The sequence below is a fragment of the Delphinus delphis genome, chromosome 2, assembly GCF_949987515.2.
Source record: "Delphinus delphis chromosome 2, mDelDel1.2, whole genome shotgun sequence".
NCBI lineage: Eukaryota > Metazoa > Chordata > Mammalia > Artiodactyla > Delphinidae > Delphinus > Delphinus delphis.
The window spans coordinates 77,698,280-77,715,625 of NC_082684.1; the positions used below are offsets into that span (position 1 = coordinate 77,698,280).

At 45.8% G+C, this 17,346-nt stretch overlaps 1 protein-coding gene across 1 annotated transcript in view; it reads right to left on the reverse strand.

Annotated features, from left to right (window-relative positions):
- RYR3 (ryanodine receptor 3) overlaps positions 1-17,346 on the reverse strand; it is a 361,766-nt gene that overhangs the window by 191,115 nt on the left and 153,305 nt on the right. The window contains exons 28-32 of the mRNA XM_060002247.1: positions 9,235-9,443; positions 7,404-7,579; positions 6,471-6,507; positions 4,432-4,595; positions 1,316-1,481 (exon numbers count right to left, since the gene is read on the reverse strand). Coding sequence (XP_059858230.1) covers positions 1,316-1,481; positions 4,432-4,595; positions 6,471-6,507; positions 7,404-7,579; positions 9,235-9,443 — 752 coding nt within the window. The remainder of the gene's footprint in view (positions 1-1,315; positions 1,482-4,431; positions 4,596-6,470; positions 6,508-7,403; positions 7,580-9,234; positions 9,444-17,346) is intronic.

The following is a 17,346-nucleotide window of genomic DNA, read 5'->3' on the forward strand; positions in this document are numbered from 1 at the left end:
CTGTAACCTGGGGCTGATTCTGGAATCTGGGGTTTTAGCCCTTTACACAGGAGCCGGATGCTTTCAGTCCGCTGCAGCTGGGTAACCTTCCCTGGACGCTGCCTGCCACTGTCCTGGTCAGAACTCTTCAGGAGTTCCACATTTCTTCCTAATACCTCCCTACCTTTCCAAATTTGTGACTATGAACCATAACCCATTCTATTCTGTCCATCGTTCCTCAAACATACACTATGCCCCCGTCTCCATTACGCTTCTTGTGCCGTTCTTTCAATCTAGTACACTCCTCTCTCTCCCCCTGGAAGAATTCTTTGTTTCAAAATCAAGATTTCTCTGTAATAAACCTTTTCTTGATCACTCTCAATGGAAGCTGGCTCTTCCTTCTCTGAACTCGGATAACACTCTGTCCACACATACATGAGGCTCTCCATTCTACCCCTGGAGTGTCAAGAAGGAAATCTGACTTCCTAACTTAGCCTGTCTCACAGTATGCTCTGTAGAACTCTAGGCTTATAGAAGATTACTAATTGTTAAAAAAAAAAAAAAAAAAAGCTCTTCTTGGTTAAATAATATGAGAAATGCTTGGCTAGGTTTCTTTCTGAAGCATTCCTTAAAGTTTTCCTGTACTAACACTCACTGTGAAACTTCCAAAGGAAGATATAATTTGTGGCATTTCCCAAGCTACTTGGCCATCAGAGATGAAGCTTAAAGGAGATTAGGCTTCTTGTGGTTAATGACGGGTAAACCTACGTGGGTGTAATTAATGGCTTCCCCAAGTAGTTCTGTCGAAGTTCATAGTCAATGAAAGAGAAAAATTATTTATGTAAATGCATTTTAAAGCACCCTGTAAAGAAGCCACAGTGAATGAGAATAACCTTTTATTGCAAAGGGAATACTCCCCTGGCAGATCAATCAGTTTTTATAGGTCTATATTTTGAGCACAGAAGTTTCTTAAAGTGAGGAGTATCTCTGTTGACCTCTTAAACTTTGCATCTTATATAGTGTAGGTAACATGAAAGTCGCACAAGAAATACCGATGGAACCAACAAATAACCTTTTAGAGCCCATCACCAAGGAAAAGCCTTCTCATCTTCTACAAGGATGACCAGCATTTCTGATCAACCAGTAAATGAGATCTTTCCCTCTCTGAACAAAAGGAAGTCACTTTACTCTTGTCTTCCTAGACGGCACAGGACCACGTGGGTACATCAACTCCATGTGCTGTGGTGGGGATGCCACCTGTGGAGAAGACTGACGAGCTGTGCCCTGAGCACCAGGCCGGGGATGCTGCTGTCACGGCCCCAGGAGCCGCCCCTACCTGGTAGCAGGTGCCGAGTTCCCTCCCGTTGGCCGAGAAGGACAACATGCCCATTGCCAGATCCACGAGGCAGCCGATCTCTAGGTCCACGTTGCTGCGACTTGCTCTTTGGGACGTGGCCACGATGTCCCCACCCCAGACCATGTAGCAGTTGCTGCGCTTCACACTAGGAGCCAGAGAGAAGAAAAAGCACAGAATCTGGACTGGGGGCGGTTTGGAATCAAGACTCAGGATTGAAATGCCCCCAAAGCTTCCAATGAAGCTTTCCAATCAGCCCCGAATAACCTTTTTTCCTTAAATGAATTCACTCAGTTTAGGAATGTGGCACTCTATCTGCTTCACAGAGCAGAGTTGTTTCCTGGCCCATCATCCATTCATGTTTCTGAAACAGATGATGGGGACGGTAGTATTCCCACCTTAGAAGTGGGAGATAGATGTGCAGAGAGGATGACTACCTCAGGGGGACTTAGAGAGGAATTTGGCATAAGAGGCAGGAACAAAAACTCTGTGTCCTCAGTTCCATTTCAGTGCCAGGGCAAAAGGCCATCTGACACTTGAGAACTCAGGCCCACATTCCCTAGGATGGCAGGCCTGGGCCCCAGGAAGACTTGCAAAGTAGATAAAGTTAGTCTCTGATGGCCTCCCACCTCCTGATCTGTACTACCCCCCCCCCCACCCACCCCAGCTCCCTGGAGCCCTATCCCCTGCACTCTTCACCACCTACCAACCTGGGTCCCTTTCTCAGCTAGCTGGCTACCACCCCCCAGAAAGAAAACTCCACCGTAGGCATTTAGCTTTAAAAGCCAACTATAATAACTAAAAAGCCTTTCAACTCCAAAGCCTGTTTTTTATTTTTTGCGGTACGCGGGCCTCTCACTGTTGTGGCCTCTCCCGCTGCGGAGCACAGGCTCCGGACGCGCAGGCTCAGCGGCCATGGCTCACGGGACCAGCCGCTCCGCGGCATGTGGGATCTTCCCGGACCGGGGCACGAACCCGTGTCCCCTGCATCAGCAGGCGTACTCTCAACCACTGCACCACCAGGGAAGCCCCAAAGCCTGTTTTTTTAATGGTAAGATTTCAAACCCTGGGTGGGCTTTGGAGAAGTGCTGTGGATCCCCAGAGCCCCTCACGATGGCTGCGGGCAGGAGGCAGCTGGTATGTCTCTTCCTAAGCCCAGTCCTGGTGTGGCTCATCTGAGGGACCCAGTTGCTTAAAGTAACACCAAGTGATTTGTCTCAGGCTAAAGGAGAGAGTGACTCTATACGGGATGCTAGAGCAGCCCCTTTAAACTTCCTAAGGTCAATCTGATCTGGCCTTGGAAAGCCCAGAGTTTGATTAGAATTCTCCCAGTTTTTTTCCGGTTCTAGAAGCCCATCACTTTCCCAGACAACTAGAAATCCCGTTTGTAAGCATTCCTTCACCTCCTCCCCTCGACCCTCCTCTGCGGCACCAGTCAGGCTGGTTTCTCAGGGTGAATGCCCACAGGCAGGGCCAGTGCAAATTGCTCATTCCAAAGAGTTATAGCCATTGCTAGATTTCCACTAAGGTCAAACTGTGGCGATGTCATTGCTTCTTTTCAGTGATTAAAGTACGAAGTACATTAATGACTACAGAATTCAATTAATAAGGTACAGAAGCCGCAGGAGTGTCAAGTGCCACACTTTGGTCATATTTCAAAGGGTCCATGTTTGAAATGCCTGAAAACATCCGAAAATCGATCCTGTGTTTACTTATTGCACAAGACAAAGAACTAAGAGTTACTGAGCACCTGCTATCTACTGCGTCTTACGCTAGGTGCCGATGTGTCAGTTAATTTTCACAATGAATGTGGTCACTGAGGCTCAGATAAATAAAATAATCAGTCTGGCATGGCAGAGCGAGCAAACTGGAGCAACAGACCCAGCTGGGATGAGACTGTGCTTTTTGTTCTTTTGGCTGAAGAGCAAAGTCTGGAGCGGTCAACTGCTTTCGCATACTTTCCTTTAAACCAAACCAGATGCTGCATCTGGTTATAGCATCTACGCTGGGTCTCATAACATGATGAACATTCAGTAATGGTAATAAGAGTGCTGTTTATTGAGTACTTGAGTTGAGGCACTGTTGTAGGCTCTTATCTATGTATCATCTCACTTAATCCTCATAACACTCTGTGAGATGAGAACTATTATTCTCATTTTATAAATAAGGAAATTTAGACCCAGGGAGGTTAAGCAACAGGTCCAAAGTCACACCTCTAGTAAGTACTGGAACCCAGTTTAAAACGCAGGAGGTTTGCTTCCAAAGTCTGTACTCTTAACCACCCACCAACAATGGTCCCCCAGAAAACAGCAATTGTGCCTGACCTCGGGCCATTGGCCTCTGATGAGCCAGTAGCATCTGAAGAGCAAAACATTCCTGACTTTGTAGGGATAAAGTTATCATGAGAAACAACTTATTACATTTCTATACAAGCCTGCCATATGGGCAAGGACTCTAGTATCTCACTTAGGTGGAAATAAGGCATGGTCTGCTGGTTCATTTCTGGGGCATCACTGGCTAAAGATCCTTCCTTGGTGGTAGTACCAATGGACCAGTGGGAGGGGATGGGTGTGCCTAAAACATTTTCCTTGAAATCCCTAATTTCTATTCAGTGGTTATTATTTATAAATTTGCCATGTCTCTTTCATGTTCTTTATGCTTTCAGCCATTACAAACTTTTGGGATGAGAAGTTCTGAGTTATCAGTTGCTGTGTGATGTGGTACATCTTCTTCTTTTCTGCAACTGACTTCCCTCAAGCACCCAGGGACTTTTCTCTGTCTCGTTCTTATGTTGTAGAAATTGGGGCTTGCCTAGAAATCACGGAGTCTGAGAGGGAGCCCAGGCTTCCCAACTGTCCATCTGTATCTCCCATCCCTGGGTCATGTTTTATACATGTGATGAAATTGCCCTTTATTTTGGCTAATAACGCTTCTCCCACCATAGTCCTCCCCCACCCCCGCCATTTACTTAAGGATTTTAAGCCTGTGCTTCATTCTCCCTTTATAATAGAGGCTGATATTTCCTTCTTTGGGGTGTGAGGGGAAGGGAAAAAGACCGCTGGGGGAGGGCCAACCCTGCCCCTCAGGAGTCCTCTTACCTTTCGTGGACCCGGCCTCTTTCGTCCCCCAGAGTAACAGTCACAGTACAGTTTTTATTCAAGTCAAACTTTTCACTGTACAAATGATAGTCGGGAGTCACCCATCCGACCCAGACGCAGGAGGGATCCTGTCCAGCAAAGATGCGAATTGCGTAGTAGCACTGCTGGGGAGAGACCACAGCGGGGCGTGAGTGACCCCCGCCCCTGTTGCGGGGAGCGGGCTCAAGAGGCAGAAATTATGCAGCAGCCCCCTTGACTCCCTTTTCTTAAAAAGCACACACTGTTCTGGGGGTGTACTGCACTACACCCTGGACTGGGTGAAGAGTTGATGAGAGAATCTGGTTTCCTTATTTTTTCCTTTTCTGTTGTGCTTTAGCCTAAAAAATCAGGCGTCTAATATACCACCCACTGCCCAGAAGATGCTGCTGCCGAGATCAGGGGCAGCCACTCAGAATGGTCAGCACAGAACCCTAACCCTCTTCTGGGTACCAGGGCTGCTAGGGAGAGCCAGGCACACCTTTGCCCTCAGAGAGAAGAGCCATGAAATTGCCCTGGGGGCCGGGGGTTAGAGAACTCGGGCTACACTTTCCAATTCTGCAGGAAGTCTAAGTTTTTTTAAGTCTTGAAAAACATGCTACAAAAGAAAAAGCCCACAATGTGGCCAAACGTGCTTTGTGTGGTCATCAGACTCAGTGACAGGCAGGGCTGAAAATTAAAGCCATTCTTGGGCATTGTAACAACTTGTGAATTGTATCACTGTGTTATCATAACAACTAAAGCATTGAGGTAAGTGACTGCTTCATCATTTTCTTTATGAAACGAGCACATTTATTCTTTTTTTCTATTTTGCGTCTATTTTATTTTTTTTTTAAATTTTTATTGGAGTACGGTTGCTTTACAATATTGTGTGAGTTTCTACCGCACAGCAAAGTGAATCAGCCGTACGTATACATATATCCCCTCTTTTTTGGATTTCTTTCCCATTTAGGTCACCACAGAGCACTGAGTTCCCTGAGTAGAGTTCCCCGAGCTATACAGTAGGTTCTCGTTAGTTATCTCTTTTATACATAGTGTCAGTAGTGCAAATGAAGTCCTTTTATGTGTAGTCTGTCCTACTTTCTGATTGGAAAAGGGTCAGCCAGACACACCTGTGCTGGCATCGTGGCTCTGGCAGCTATTAATCATGTGACCTTGGACAAGTCATTTGTCCTCTCTGTGCCTCAGAGCGCATGATATTGTTCATCTCCTGGGGTTGCCGTGGAACTTAAGAAGGAAGGTGATACAATGTGCTCCGTGAAGTGTCCTGCACATAGTAAGTGTGTGACGTGCCGCTGCAGGAATCATGCTCTTTCTTGATAGTTAACCTACAAACTTGGGGTTGCAGGATAACTTTATAGAAAGGGTGACATGCATTTCTTCCAAAGGAATTTGTGTGTGTGTGTGTGTGTGTGTGTATGTGTGTGTGTGTGTATGTGTGTTTTTTGGTCAGGTGCTAAAGAAGGATGAGAGAAAGAAAGAAATTAAGAAGCATTGCTTTCTGACCACTGCCTAGCTTGAAGGAAAAGAACCCAAGGCAGCCTCCATCTTCTGGGCTGGCTCTCTGCTCCTTTTTCTCATTTGACTGCTTTCAACATTATTCCTGGCACTGCTCAGAGAGACGGGAGAATTGATTCATAGAAGTTTACATAAAAGAGCAAACAAAAGGATTACATTAAGAGTCCCCCCTTTCTCCCCCAACTGATGTTCATTTCAATCAGAAAGGCAGTGCTGGGTCCCTGGTGGCAAATAGGCACCAATTACACAATGACGCCCAATTAGCTGCTCCAGGTAGAGTTCTGTTTTGCACTGAATAACTGTTTCTCTTTCCCCCACTTGAGAAATGCCATAGATTTGTTCTGGAAGCATCAAGAAGGATATTAAAAGACAGAGTAATTGGCAATTAAAGAGGATCTCTAGACAGATCTTTGCTGTAGGGGCCATATTACCAGGCACAGCAAAGAATCAAATAATTAAAACCATAATTGAGCACATTTACTTACTGTTGTTGTATGAGAGAGTATTTCTTGCATCTGTTTCCTGGGGGGAAGAAATCCATGTTTTAGTTCTTCAGGTCTATAGAGAAGCCCACAAGTCTGACAGGCAACTGATCTACCTTTAATGATGAAAGCAAGTTTAAGAAGCTGGCTCTTTGCTATACATGAGTGATCCTGACTGGTCTTGAGACTTGTTCATTTTCAACCTGATACCACCAGGCAGGGCTGTGCCTTCCAACTCTTGGCTCTCGGCCCAGGTGTAAGTTAGAGCTAGGGGGAGGTTGGGAGATGCTAATAATGTAGGCAGGGATAACTTGGAATACATTAACCTGTTCTCTTAAGCAGCTTTCCTTGTTTAAAGCTTGGTAGATAGTAAAACTCTAGAGGAAACCCGGACCAGATATACACCAACAAAAAATAGACATTGAAGGGAAGAAAGATAGCAAGGAATATATTCCCTATCAGGAAGCAGGAAGTCACATTACTCGGAGTCACACAGCTGCTGGGTTGGACACTGGCCATAGTTATGCAAAGAAGGCAGTATTTGCCTACAGAAGCTTCTAATTTCACACAAAGGCAACCACAATTGCACCCTCTCATGCACTTACATTCTTTTTACTCCAAAAACATACGAATTATAGGTTGCAAGGAGGCTAGGGACTCAAGACAGCTTGGGAAGAACAGAAACTTGTTCACTGGATGTGACCCAGTTAAGCTTGATTGGTCCCCTAATTATACGCTGCACACGCACACATGTGCACGGGCATGCACTTGTGTGCACACCCATCCTCATTTCTTCCTGACTGAAAGCAGAGGGAACCCTAATCACAGAGGAGTCCTGTGAGTTGTGCCGAGGTAGAGTGAGAAGGAGACAGACAGAAAGCCGACTTTGCAACAGACAGGCTGAGCACCTCTGAGAGCTGGAGGCTCCTCCCTCACCTCTTCTGGAAAGCGTCACTGTCCAGACACGGGCTGTGACTGAAGGAGGAGTGGCACTCCACCGGCACGCTCAGGCGGCAGTAGATCATGGTGGCGTTGCCGTTCTGCGTGCCGAACGTCTTGTGGATCACCTTGAGGCACGGAGGGCTGTCCATGGTGCCATCGATCCTCACCACCTGGAAATGCCACAGTCCTCACCTGACACAGCCTGACTCTGACCCACCCCTCCTCCCCTCACTGGCTACTTACATCAAGGCTTTATGAGAACTACAAAGGGTGTCCCGAGTGATTACAAACCATTACACTCATCCTTACGTGGACCGTGCCCTATAAAATATCACACAGACCTGCCTCTGGCTGGGGAAATGAGGGATCTAAATTAGGGATCTAAAAATGCTCACTGGGCTTTCTGCAAGGTCAAGGATGCCGGGCATGGGGGTAATGCAGTGTTGGATTTGCTGATGCTGACCTTTCAGGAAGGTGACAAGTGGCTAAAGGAGAAAATCTTTCCAGAGGTTTCCCCTGTCAGTGGGCATGAGAACATCTAAGGGAGAAGGCACCAGAAAGCCCAAAGCTCAAGAAGAGACATCAGAGTTTCCTTGGGGGGCACTGTCTCCCACCCAGCGCCTTTCCCACCTTTACCACAGTCACAGCCTGAGCGCAGAAGCTCCTGGAGGCTCCTCTACGTACTGAGGAAATTCCCAGCTCCAGGGCACAAGCACTGCAGGGGATGCACTGGAGGATGAGAGATCAAAACTGGATTTTTGAAGTGTGTGTGTGTGTGTGTGTGTGTGTGTGTGTGTGTGTGTGTGGAGGGGTGAGGGGGGGTGGGAGGGAAGAGCAGAGGAAGTAAACAGACTTACAATAATAATTTTGTTACGATCTGAGCATTTCTCCCTGCATTCTAGACAATAGTTCCTATCCTGCGGTCCGTGAGTACGCTTACGTATTTTTGTGTGGTTTGTATATTTTGCTAAGTGGAGGGTCTCTAGATTCTATCAGTTTGTCAAAGGGGTTCATGACCTCCAAAAAGATTTCTAAAGTAATGGCCAGGTAGGAATCAGAGAAATTAAAGTCTCTACTATTTAAGACCGTGGGGAAAAGCGGAGGATGAAGAATTGATACTTTGCTGAATTCAAACTGGGCAGGGAGTGAAGGGGACTTACAGTCTGGGGGAATCAAGCCATTGAATCTAACGCTTCGGTGGAGCTGACTTGTCTGACATCCCATCAGCTCCCGTCCCACCCCTACGCCATGAAAAAACCATGGTGGGGCTGGGCGATACAGAGGCAAGCAGATGTAGAACCAGAATCCGAATCAGTCTCCTTACAATATTTGGCTTCTCTGCCTCTCTGCTCCCCCGACAAGGCGGGAGCATCATAATCAACTACTACACCTCCACTTAAAAACCTGGAGACGGTTCTGCAGGAATTGAACAAAGCCTAAAAGCCGTCAAGTTATGAGCAGAGGAGAATCATGTTTGGAACACATGATCCTGAGCGCAGGTACTGAACTTTTTTAGGAAAACAACATTGAAGGTCTCTGGATACTGTATTGCTATAATACCGGTATAGGAATGTCTGGAGAAAACATCGTGGCCCAAAGGTTTGGGGATGGATCTGCAAGGTGTTTACCACTTGTAAGATGCCACTCAGCTGCCCCAACTAAGGTACCTGCAACGACAGCTCTGAGGGCCAGCGAGGAGGTGACCGGGGTAGGGGCAGCCAGGGTGTGGACTTAGGCAAGCGCCACCTGGGCACAGAAGCCTCAGCGGGAGTTCAGGGCCTTGGTCCCCCCGGCCTGCCAGGCTCCCCGCAACGTGCAGCATTACCTCTATCTGCGGATGATCCTTGGGCACGTTGACAAATGTCGGGAGGCGCTTGCTGAACCACATGGCCACGTCGCGGTTCATGTTGACAGCAAAAGGCTCAAAGCCCTCTTGGAGGCCGCACATGGTATAAAACTTGAAGGTGCTGGCGTCCATCCCGAGATTCATGCGTCCGATCTGAGACAGGCCCAGAGAGCATATGGGCACAAAGCCTGCAGAACGGTGAGAGAGCCCGGTCAGCCCGCGGGACTGTCCTGGGAAGCGGGGAGGAAGCGGAACCTTTGCTTCCTCCCAGCAGGAAAGTCTCAGCAGGAAAGACGGAAAGATGGGACGGTGGCCTTTTTTTTCTTCCTGGCACATAAACTCAGCAACGGGAAGTCACATGGAGTTTACGGCTGCCCTTGGTATATGGGAAAGAAAAGTGAGTCTGGTTCAAAATGATTTGTTGAAAAAAACAATCACCTAGGTAAAATTCTTCTTAAGACATAAATAAATGTCAGCTGGAAAAGTAAAACCAATAAGAGAAAAAGTGAAATTCTTTATCCATGCCTTAGCTAAAATTGATTTTAGGCCCTGGGTAATTTTATTTTATTTTATTTATCTCTGGAGATATATATATATATTTTTGAGGTACAGTTGATTTCCAATATATTAGTTTCAGGTGTACAACACAGTGATTCAATATTTTAATTGACTGTACTCTATTTAAAGTTATTACAAAACAATGGCTATATTTCCCTGTGCTGTACAATAATATATCCTTGTTGCTTATCTCTTTGATACACAGTAGTTTGTGTCCCTTTTTTTTTTTTTTTTTGCGGTATGCGGGCCTCTCATTGTTGTGGCCTCTCCCGTTGCGGAGCACAGGCTCTGGACGTGCAGGCTCAGCGGCCATGGCTCACGGGCCCAGCCGCTCCGCGGCATGTGGGATCTTCCCGGACTAGGGCACGAACCCGTGTCCCCTGCATCGGCAGGCGGACTCTCAACCACTACGCCACCAGGGAAGCAGTAGTTTGTGTCTCTTAATCCCATACCCCTAACTTGACCCTCCCCACTTCCTTCTCCCTATTGGTTATCACCAGTTTGTTCTCAATATCTGTGAGTCTGTTTTGTTATATTCCTTCAATTGTTTTATTTTTCAGATTTCACATATAAGTGATAACACAGAGTATTTGTCTTTCTCTGTCTGACTTATTCCACTAAGCATAATACTCTCTGGATCCACCCATGGTGTTGCAAATGGCAGATTTGCATTCTTTTTTATGGCTAAATAATATTCCATTGTATGTGTATGTATGTGTGTGTGTGTATAGACACACACCACATCATCTTTATCCATCCATCTGTTGATGGGCACTTAGCTTGCTTCCATATCTTAGGCCCTTACATAATTGTAAATACTGCCCCCAAACAAAACAATGCCTAAAGAATGACTTGGTGTAAACCACCTGACTTTTCTAGGTCTCAGCATCTTCTCCAGTGAAATGAGAGGTCTAATGGCTCGTGTCATTTTGAGAGTATGCTCCTAAGAAGTTTTGGATGCTAACACAGTGATTCTGCTTGTTTACAAAATACAGTTTACAAACCCCATCCTCCCAGCCTTCTGCTGTAGCCCCCTCCTAAGCAGGAAAGCGAGATTTTCAAGCAGGAGACACAGAAAACCCTGTTCACTCTTACAATGACTGCCTCTCCAAGCTCTCTTCTGTATCCTCATCATATTATAACACTGCCAGGCAGAACAGACCCAAGGCAGAAGTTCAGATTATCTGGTGTTCTTGTTTGTAGGCTATTTATGAATCATAATTGTGGACCAACAAATCAGCAGAACTGGGAAAGCACTAATTATCCCAGATCTGGGAAGATGTGCGGCAGGCAGCCAGAGGGCAGCTGAGGCTGCCAGGAGAGCTCAGAAAAGGAGGAAGGGCTCGGAGGCTGGTGGCTGAAGCAGGGCTTGGAGTCCCTACAAGGAAAACCGTGTCACTCCTAGGATGGCGGTGCTTATTTAAGGGGATGTTTAAAGGTCTATTTTGAGAGAATTTATGTTCAACAGTAAGTCGCTCATAGAGACCAAAGGCAAAATGCACTCGTCCTAAAACCAGTGCTTATATACTATTATCTAAGCCACAAAGTTTCTATGTAAATAAGTCTCATAAGTGAAAGATAAATCCCTCCCAAACTGAGCTGGTTGCTTTCAGAAACTAAGAACTCATTTAGGACACTATTTAATACTATTTCTGAGTAAGAGAGCTCCAGTGAATTCCTAGCAATGACGGTGACATCTGTACAAAGAGCCTCCTCCCAGGACCATCGGGGACTGGTGGTCCCACCACTCGGTAAGGCAGACGGTCTGGTCCATCAGACAAGCACAGATTCATGCACCGTCCTGAGCATTGCTGTTTCTGGCATGGCATTCGAGACTGGGATAGATGAAACTATCCCCTTCTAGAGACAGAGATTTTTATAAATGAGGAATCTTTGGAGATCTGATTCCAGTATGGAATAAGGACTGATTGTTGGCAAAACTTTTGGGTCCCTACTGGGCCAGCGGGCTCTGCTCTATGCTATGAGAAGATGTGAAGGAAGGAAAAGAAACCATCTTGATCACCAGCAGCTTACAGAAGTGGGGATGACAAATGGAACGCACAAGAGTGAATGTTGTGTGGTGAGACATGCGCACCTGCAAGAGAGTACTTTGGTTTTCAACCTGGAAAAGTACCACTACAGTAGTTTTATGTTGGAGACATGATTTTGAAGCGTTCCATCCGTGATGTGAGCAGAGATAGGACATCTTAAGAAAGTCTCTCTTGGATGTGGAGAAAAGGCAACCCTCCTACACTGCTGGTGGGAATGTAAGTTGGTGCAGCCACTATGGAGAACAGTATGGAGGTTCCTCAAAAAACTAAAAATAGAGCTACTGTATGATCCAGCAATTCCATGCCTGGGCATATATCCAGAGAAAACCATAATTCAAAAGGATACATGCACCCCAATGTTCAAAGCAGCACTATTTACAATAGCCAACACATGGAAACAACCTAAATGTCCATCGACAGATGAATGGATAAAGAAGATGTGATACATATATACAATGGGAATATTACTCAGCCATAAAAAAGAATGACATAATGCCATTTGCAGCAAAACGGATGGACCTAGAGATTATCATAGGGAGTGAAGTCAGACAGAGAAAGACAAATACCATATATCACTTATATGTGGAATCTAAAATATGACATAAATGAACTTATTTAGGAAACAGAAACAGACTCACAGACATAGAGAACAGACTTGTTGCTTCCAAGGGGTAGGGGTGGGGGAGGGCTATTTGGGTGTTTGGGATTAGCAGATGCAAACCATTATATATAGAATGGATAAACATTCAGGGAACTATATCTGATATCCTGTGATAAAGCATAATGGAAAAGAATATGAAAAAGAATGCATATATCACTTTGCTGTACAGCAGAAATTAACACAACATTCTAAATCAATTATACTTCAATAAAATCAATAAAAAAAGGAAAGTCTCTCTTCCCCTTTCTTCTCCAATAACTTGAATGATGGGATAAGTAAGCAGCAGATTCAAAAACAATGAGGACTTCTGAATAACCCAGATCATATCAACGACTTCCTAGTTATAGACCCCCTGACAATGCAAGATGCATGCAGAAAGGAAGAAAGGTCATATCTGCATGAGGTCTTTTTTCTAAGGAACTTGGGCTCCTCATTGTTCCTAAGCCATCAGCAGAGGGGACAGTACTTTGCTGAAGATAAACCTGAAGGTTTGAGGAGCTAACAGACTTGACCAAGGTTGTAAGAAGGGCAAGTGACAAAATGGGAAAAGATCCCACACCCTCTGACTCACAGAGCAGCTGACAGTCAGTGTGCAAGAGAGGGGGTGAAGGTTACAGGGGATGAATTTAAACAGCAGTTATGTCCTAGGGCAGAGGGCTGTACGCATTACAGAGCAGAGCGCTGTCCCTCTGAGGCAGAAGCCATCTCTATGGGGGGAGAGCTGAACACTGACTGAAAACAGACTCTGAAACAGAAGTTGGGGATGTCAAAGCAACAGGAGGGAGTGTCAGGGACCTCCTTGAGACTAAGTGGGCACAGCGGGGACAGCTCTGTACAGCAGCAGATGAGAAGCTAAATCCCAGGCTTGAGCCAGAAAAGAGAAACTCCAGAAAGGACCGAGAGCAAAGCTACATCTTCATGAGGCACCAGCACTTTCTCCTAGGGAAGAATACTTGAAAACTGGATATATTTAATCAGCTCCCTCCACCTGGTGGAGAGACTCTGCTCCATTTCTATAACTTCTTTACTTGAGAAGTTACAACTTCATGTAACTTGATAACTCTGCTTGATAGACAGATAAGGGGGAACAATGATGATAAACCCTACCAGCTAATATTTATCAAGTACTTTCTAGGTGTCAGGCCCTGGGCTCAGCGCTCTACAGATATAGCTCATTATTGTGCCCATTTTACAGATGAGGAAACCGAGGCCTAGCAAGTTGATAACTTACTTGCTCAAGTTCTGTCTCTTGGTAAGTATGTGGAGCCAGCATGTGAACAAGGCTGCCCAAGAGCAGTCGAGAGCAAGCAATGGGGACTGAGGCCCAGATGACTGCTTTCTAATTCTTATCTCCAGTGACTGGCTTTGAGATGAACTCTTCCTTCACTTTTCAGATGATTTTCCTAAGTGTCGTGTAGTTGATTAGTTTGCCTCTAGATCAGGCAGCTGGAGACCTACAACCACAAAGCACTCCAGGCCCCTTGGAGGAGAGGGGCTGCCTTCTTCAAGTGGCCACACGGCTCCCTGGAGTTGATCTGGAGGGACAGATCCACTTGGTAAGGCCACCTGGCATTACCATGAACAATGTCGTGCACACACAAGGATTTGCACTTTGCACACAACTCAATGAATCCCTAGCTTCAAATGAGACTGGAGAAGTAAGAAAACGGAAAAATAAAGGGGAAAAGCAGTACTCCATCCCTACATGCGGCCTAGTAGAAGTAATTACGCTGACATCATTGAAGAGGTTTGAGGAGAAAATTTGCAAACGGCCTTCCTTGGAACCTAGATGTGCATAGAATTCCTGTTCTAGGAAAGGTATGTCAAGAACACCCGCATTTAAATCCTGCAGAGGACCCCAGGTTCTGATAAACTTTGAATCACAAGGCCTCATACGGCTTTGTGATTAGGAGGAGAGTCAGCCAGGAGGTCATCTTTTTATAATTCAGGAGCTTGGAAAGAAACCAATTATCTACACAATCCCAACCATGGATCCATTTTTAGTCCATTTCAAGCTGAAGAAAGACATGAGAGCAAATCACTCCCAGTAATGGAAAGACTCAGATCTTGGGGAGAGGTGGTTAAATGACTGCCCAGACCACCCCTGGGCTGTTTCTGAGAGTCTCAATCCAGCAGCTCATGTTTTACCCATTAATTTTAATTCTCTAAGCCTCACAAAGATGGTGTTCGGGGACGGCACTGAGATGGTCACAAGCCTTGTAGAAAACACAGGAAACAAGAGGCCACGTTCCCCTACCATAGCACCCATCCGGGGAGAGGATGACAGGGGAAGCTTGGGTACCAGTGTGTCTCTGCGCAGATGGTGGCAACACTGCCCGCAAGGAAGTTTCATCTGCTGCCTACGGAAGAGCTGCCAGCAGAGCTGGGGGATCTGTTAAACCCTGACGGGCCAGTGGCAGGAAGAGCCTGGGAGGCTGCCCCCGCAGACGCTGAAGCTGGAGCGAGGCAGGAGGTGCCCCAGGAGAGTGCCCGGTACAGGCAGAACAGGACACCAGCACTGAAGCCTCTTCCAGACAGCATGTTCTGAGGTCTGGCACCATGTGCAGAACTTTCTCTTCCTTTCCTTTAAATGGGATAAAAGAGAACACTAATAGCAAAGGTTTCACCGTGGAAGCTTCTGAGCTTCCAGATGCCTTTTGGCGATAACACTGTGAGCTGTGATGGTCCAGGCCAGGGAACAATGATTAGGAAAATTCTAATGAGGCCGCTAAGAGTAGATCATCTATGATACAGGAGAGGATGGAGATGACAACTTATAAATAACCCAGAGGAAAAAAATCAGCCACGAATTGTAGTGCCTGCCCCCATTCCTTCCCCCAAAGGACTAAAAACTTCGCACAGCACAACTCCCTCTGGGGCGAATGGCCTGCATCAAGGCTGGGGTGCTGGTGACCAGAACACAAACATATAGGGGATTTTGCTTGATATGGGGCTATAATGCATAAGATGTTTTATTTTCAACAGATGCTTTTCCTAACAGCTCAAGGCAAGAAGTGCTGCCTCTTTCCACTTTATGCAGAGAATAGAGATGCTATATGGTGATTCTAGGCCTCTGGGTTATGGTCATCAAAGAAAAGCATGCAGACTCCCTCTCAACTGCCCTTCCTCTGACTCCTGAGCCATCACAGAACCGAAAGAGCCTCCCAATGATCTTGTCTCTGTGCGATTAAAGTGCGATACAATACTACAGTACAGTGTGTTAACACAGTACAGTACAATTCTATGATAAAACAGAGTGCTAATAATAGACTCAGTTATTCTGAAGGTTAAATCATGTCTCTGTACACAAAAGGTCTATGAGGCATCTCTTTCATTACAGCACAGCTGATCTCTAAAAACAGAGTTCTCCTGAAACATCCCTCTTCTTTATAGTATTCTTCTGCACAAACCCTAGGACAGCTCCCCATGTCATAGAGAGTGGAGTCCAAGGATGCTGGGCCCAGATTAGACAATAAAGAAAGTTTTTTGAATAAAAAGACCAAGTCTTGATGTTGGAGGCTATAATCTGCACCTTCTTTTTCTTTCCACCTTCATCTTCTGTAAATTCCGTACACAAATCTTCCAAAATGTATCGTCACTCTTTCCTGCCGTTTCCTGATTCCACTATTACTCGACTCACATCCCCTTAGAAGAAGACCCTTCTCCTCAGAGGTAGACAGCTCATATTTTTTATTCAACCTTCAGTTCCAACCCCATTCTTATAGAATTTTCATCCTGCATTGGTCGTTTGCCATTTTTAACCCACCGCTTCACACTGGTAGTTACCTTTCCGTATTTTCATCTGATTTATTTTTCCAACTAGAAAATGAACTCCTTAATTTTGCTACTATTTACAGTTGTGTATACTTTAGACCACTGCTTTTCATACCTTCAAGTGCGTAGGGACCACCGGACTGTCTTGTCTGAATGCAGTTTCTGAATCAGTAGGACAGGCATGGGGTCTGAGAGTCTGCATTTATAACAACTGGACCACACCTTGCGTAGCAAGGCTTCAGACTTTACAGAATTCTTAGAACTCTGCACATAGACAAGAGTCTTGTCTCCTCCTTAGGTTGAGCCAAAGTCTCATAGACAAGTAACCTCCCCAAATCCACACTCAGGGGAACCATAACAAGGTCTCTGGTCTTTGGACTCTTCCTGCTCTAGGGAGCTATGCTCCTTGGGGATGAATCTGAATCTTCTAATTCTTCATTTTCCTCCAGCCTCATGAAGAGAGCACTGCCTGTGATGGGTACTTGGCAAATATCTGTTTCCAAAGAGCAGTGCCAGAGGATACTCTTCTCCACTGCCCTCATGCCCACCGACATGATTTCCCCCTCTTTGCCTCTGAACCAGTGCATAAACCATTCTTTCTGCTGGCCACATCTTTCCCAGTTGTTTCCAAAAACATATTTTTCAAAACTTTGATTTTAAACCTTTTTAGAAGGCATTAAAATATGACCCCATCTGGCTTCAGTCACCCTGTCTTTCTAGGAAAATACGTTGATTTGCAACTTTTCTATTACCCCAGATATGTGGCTCTTAGAAAAATCTTTGAAGCTCTTTTAAGGTACAGTTGGATATGCATGTTGCAGATAATAGATGTCTGCAAAAAGTGTGAAAGTGATTTGTAAAGCCAAAACACATTGTAAATACATAATATTTTATATGTATTAAAAATACATACTCGGGCTTCCCTGGTGGCGCAGTGGTTGAGAGTCCGCCTGCCGATGCAGGGGATACGGGTTCGTGCCCCGGTCCGGGAAGATCCCACATGCCGTGGAGCGGCTGGGCCCGTGAGCCATGGCTGCTGAGCCTGCG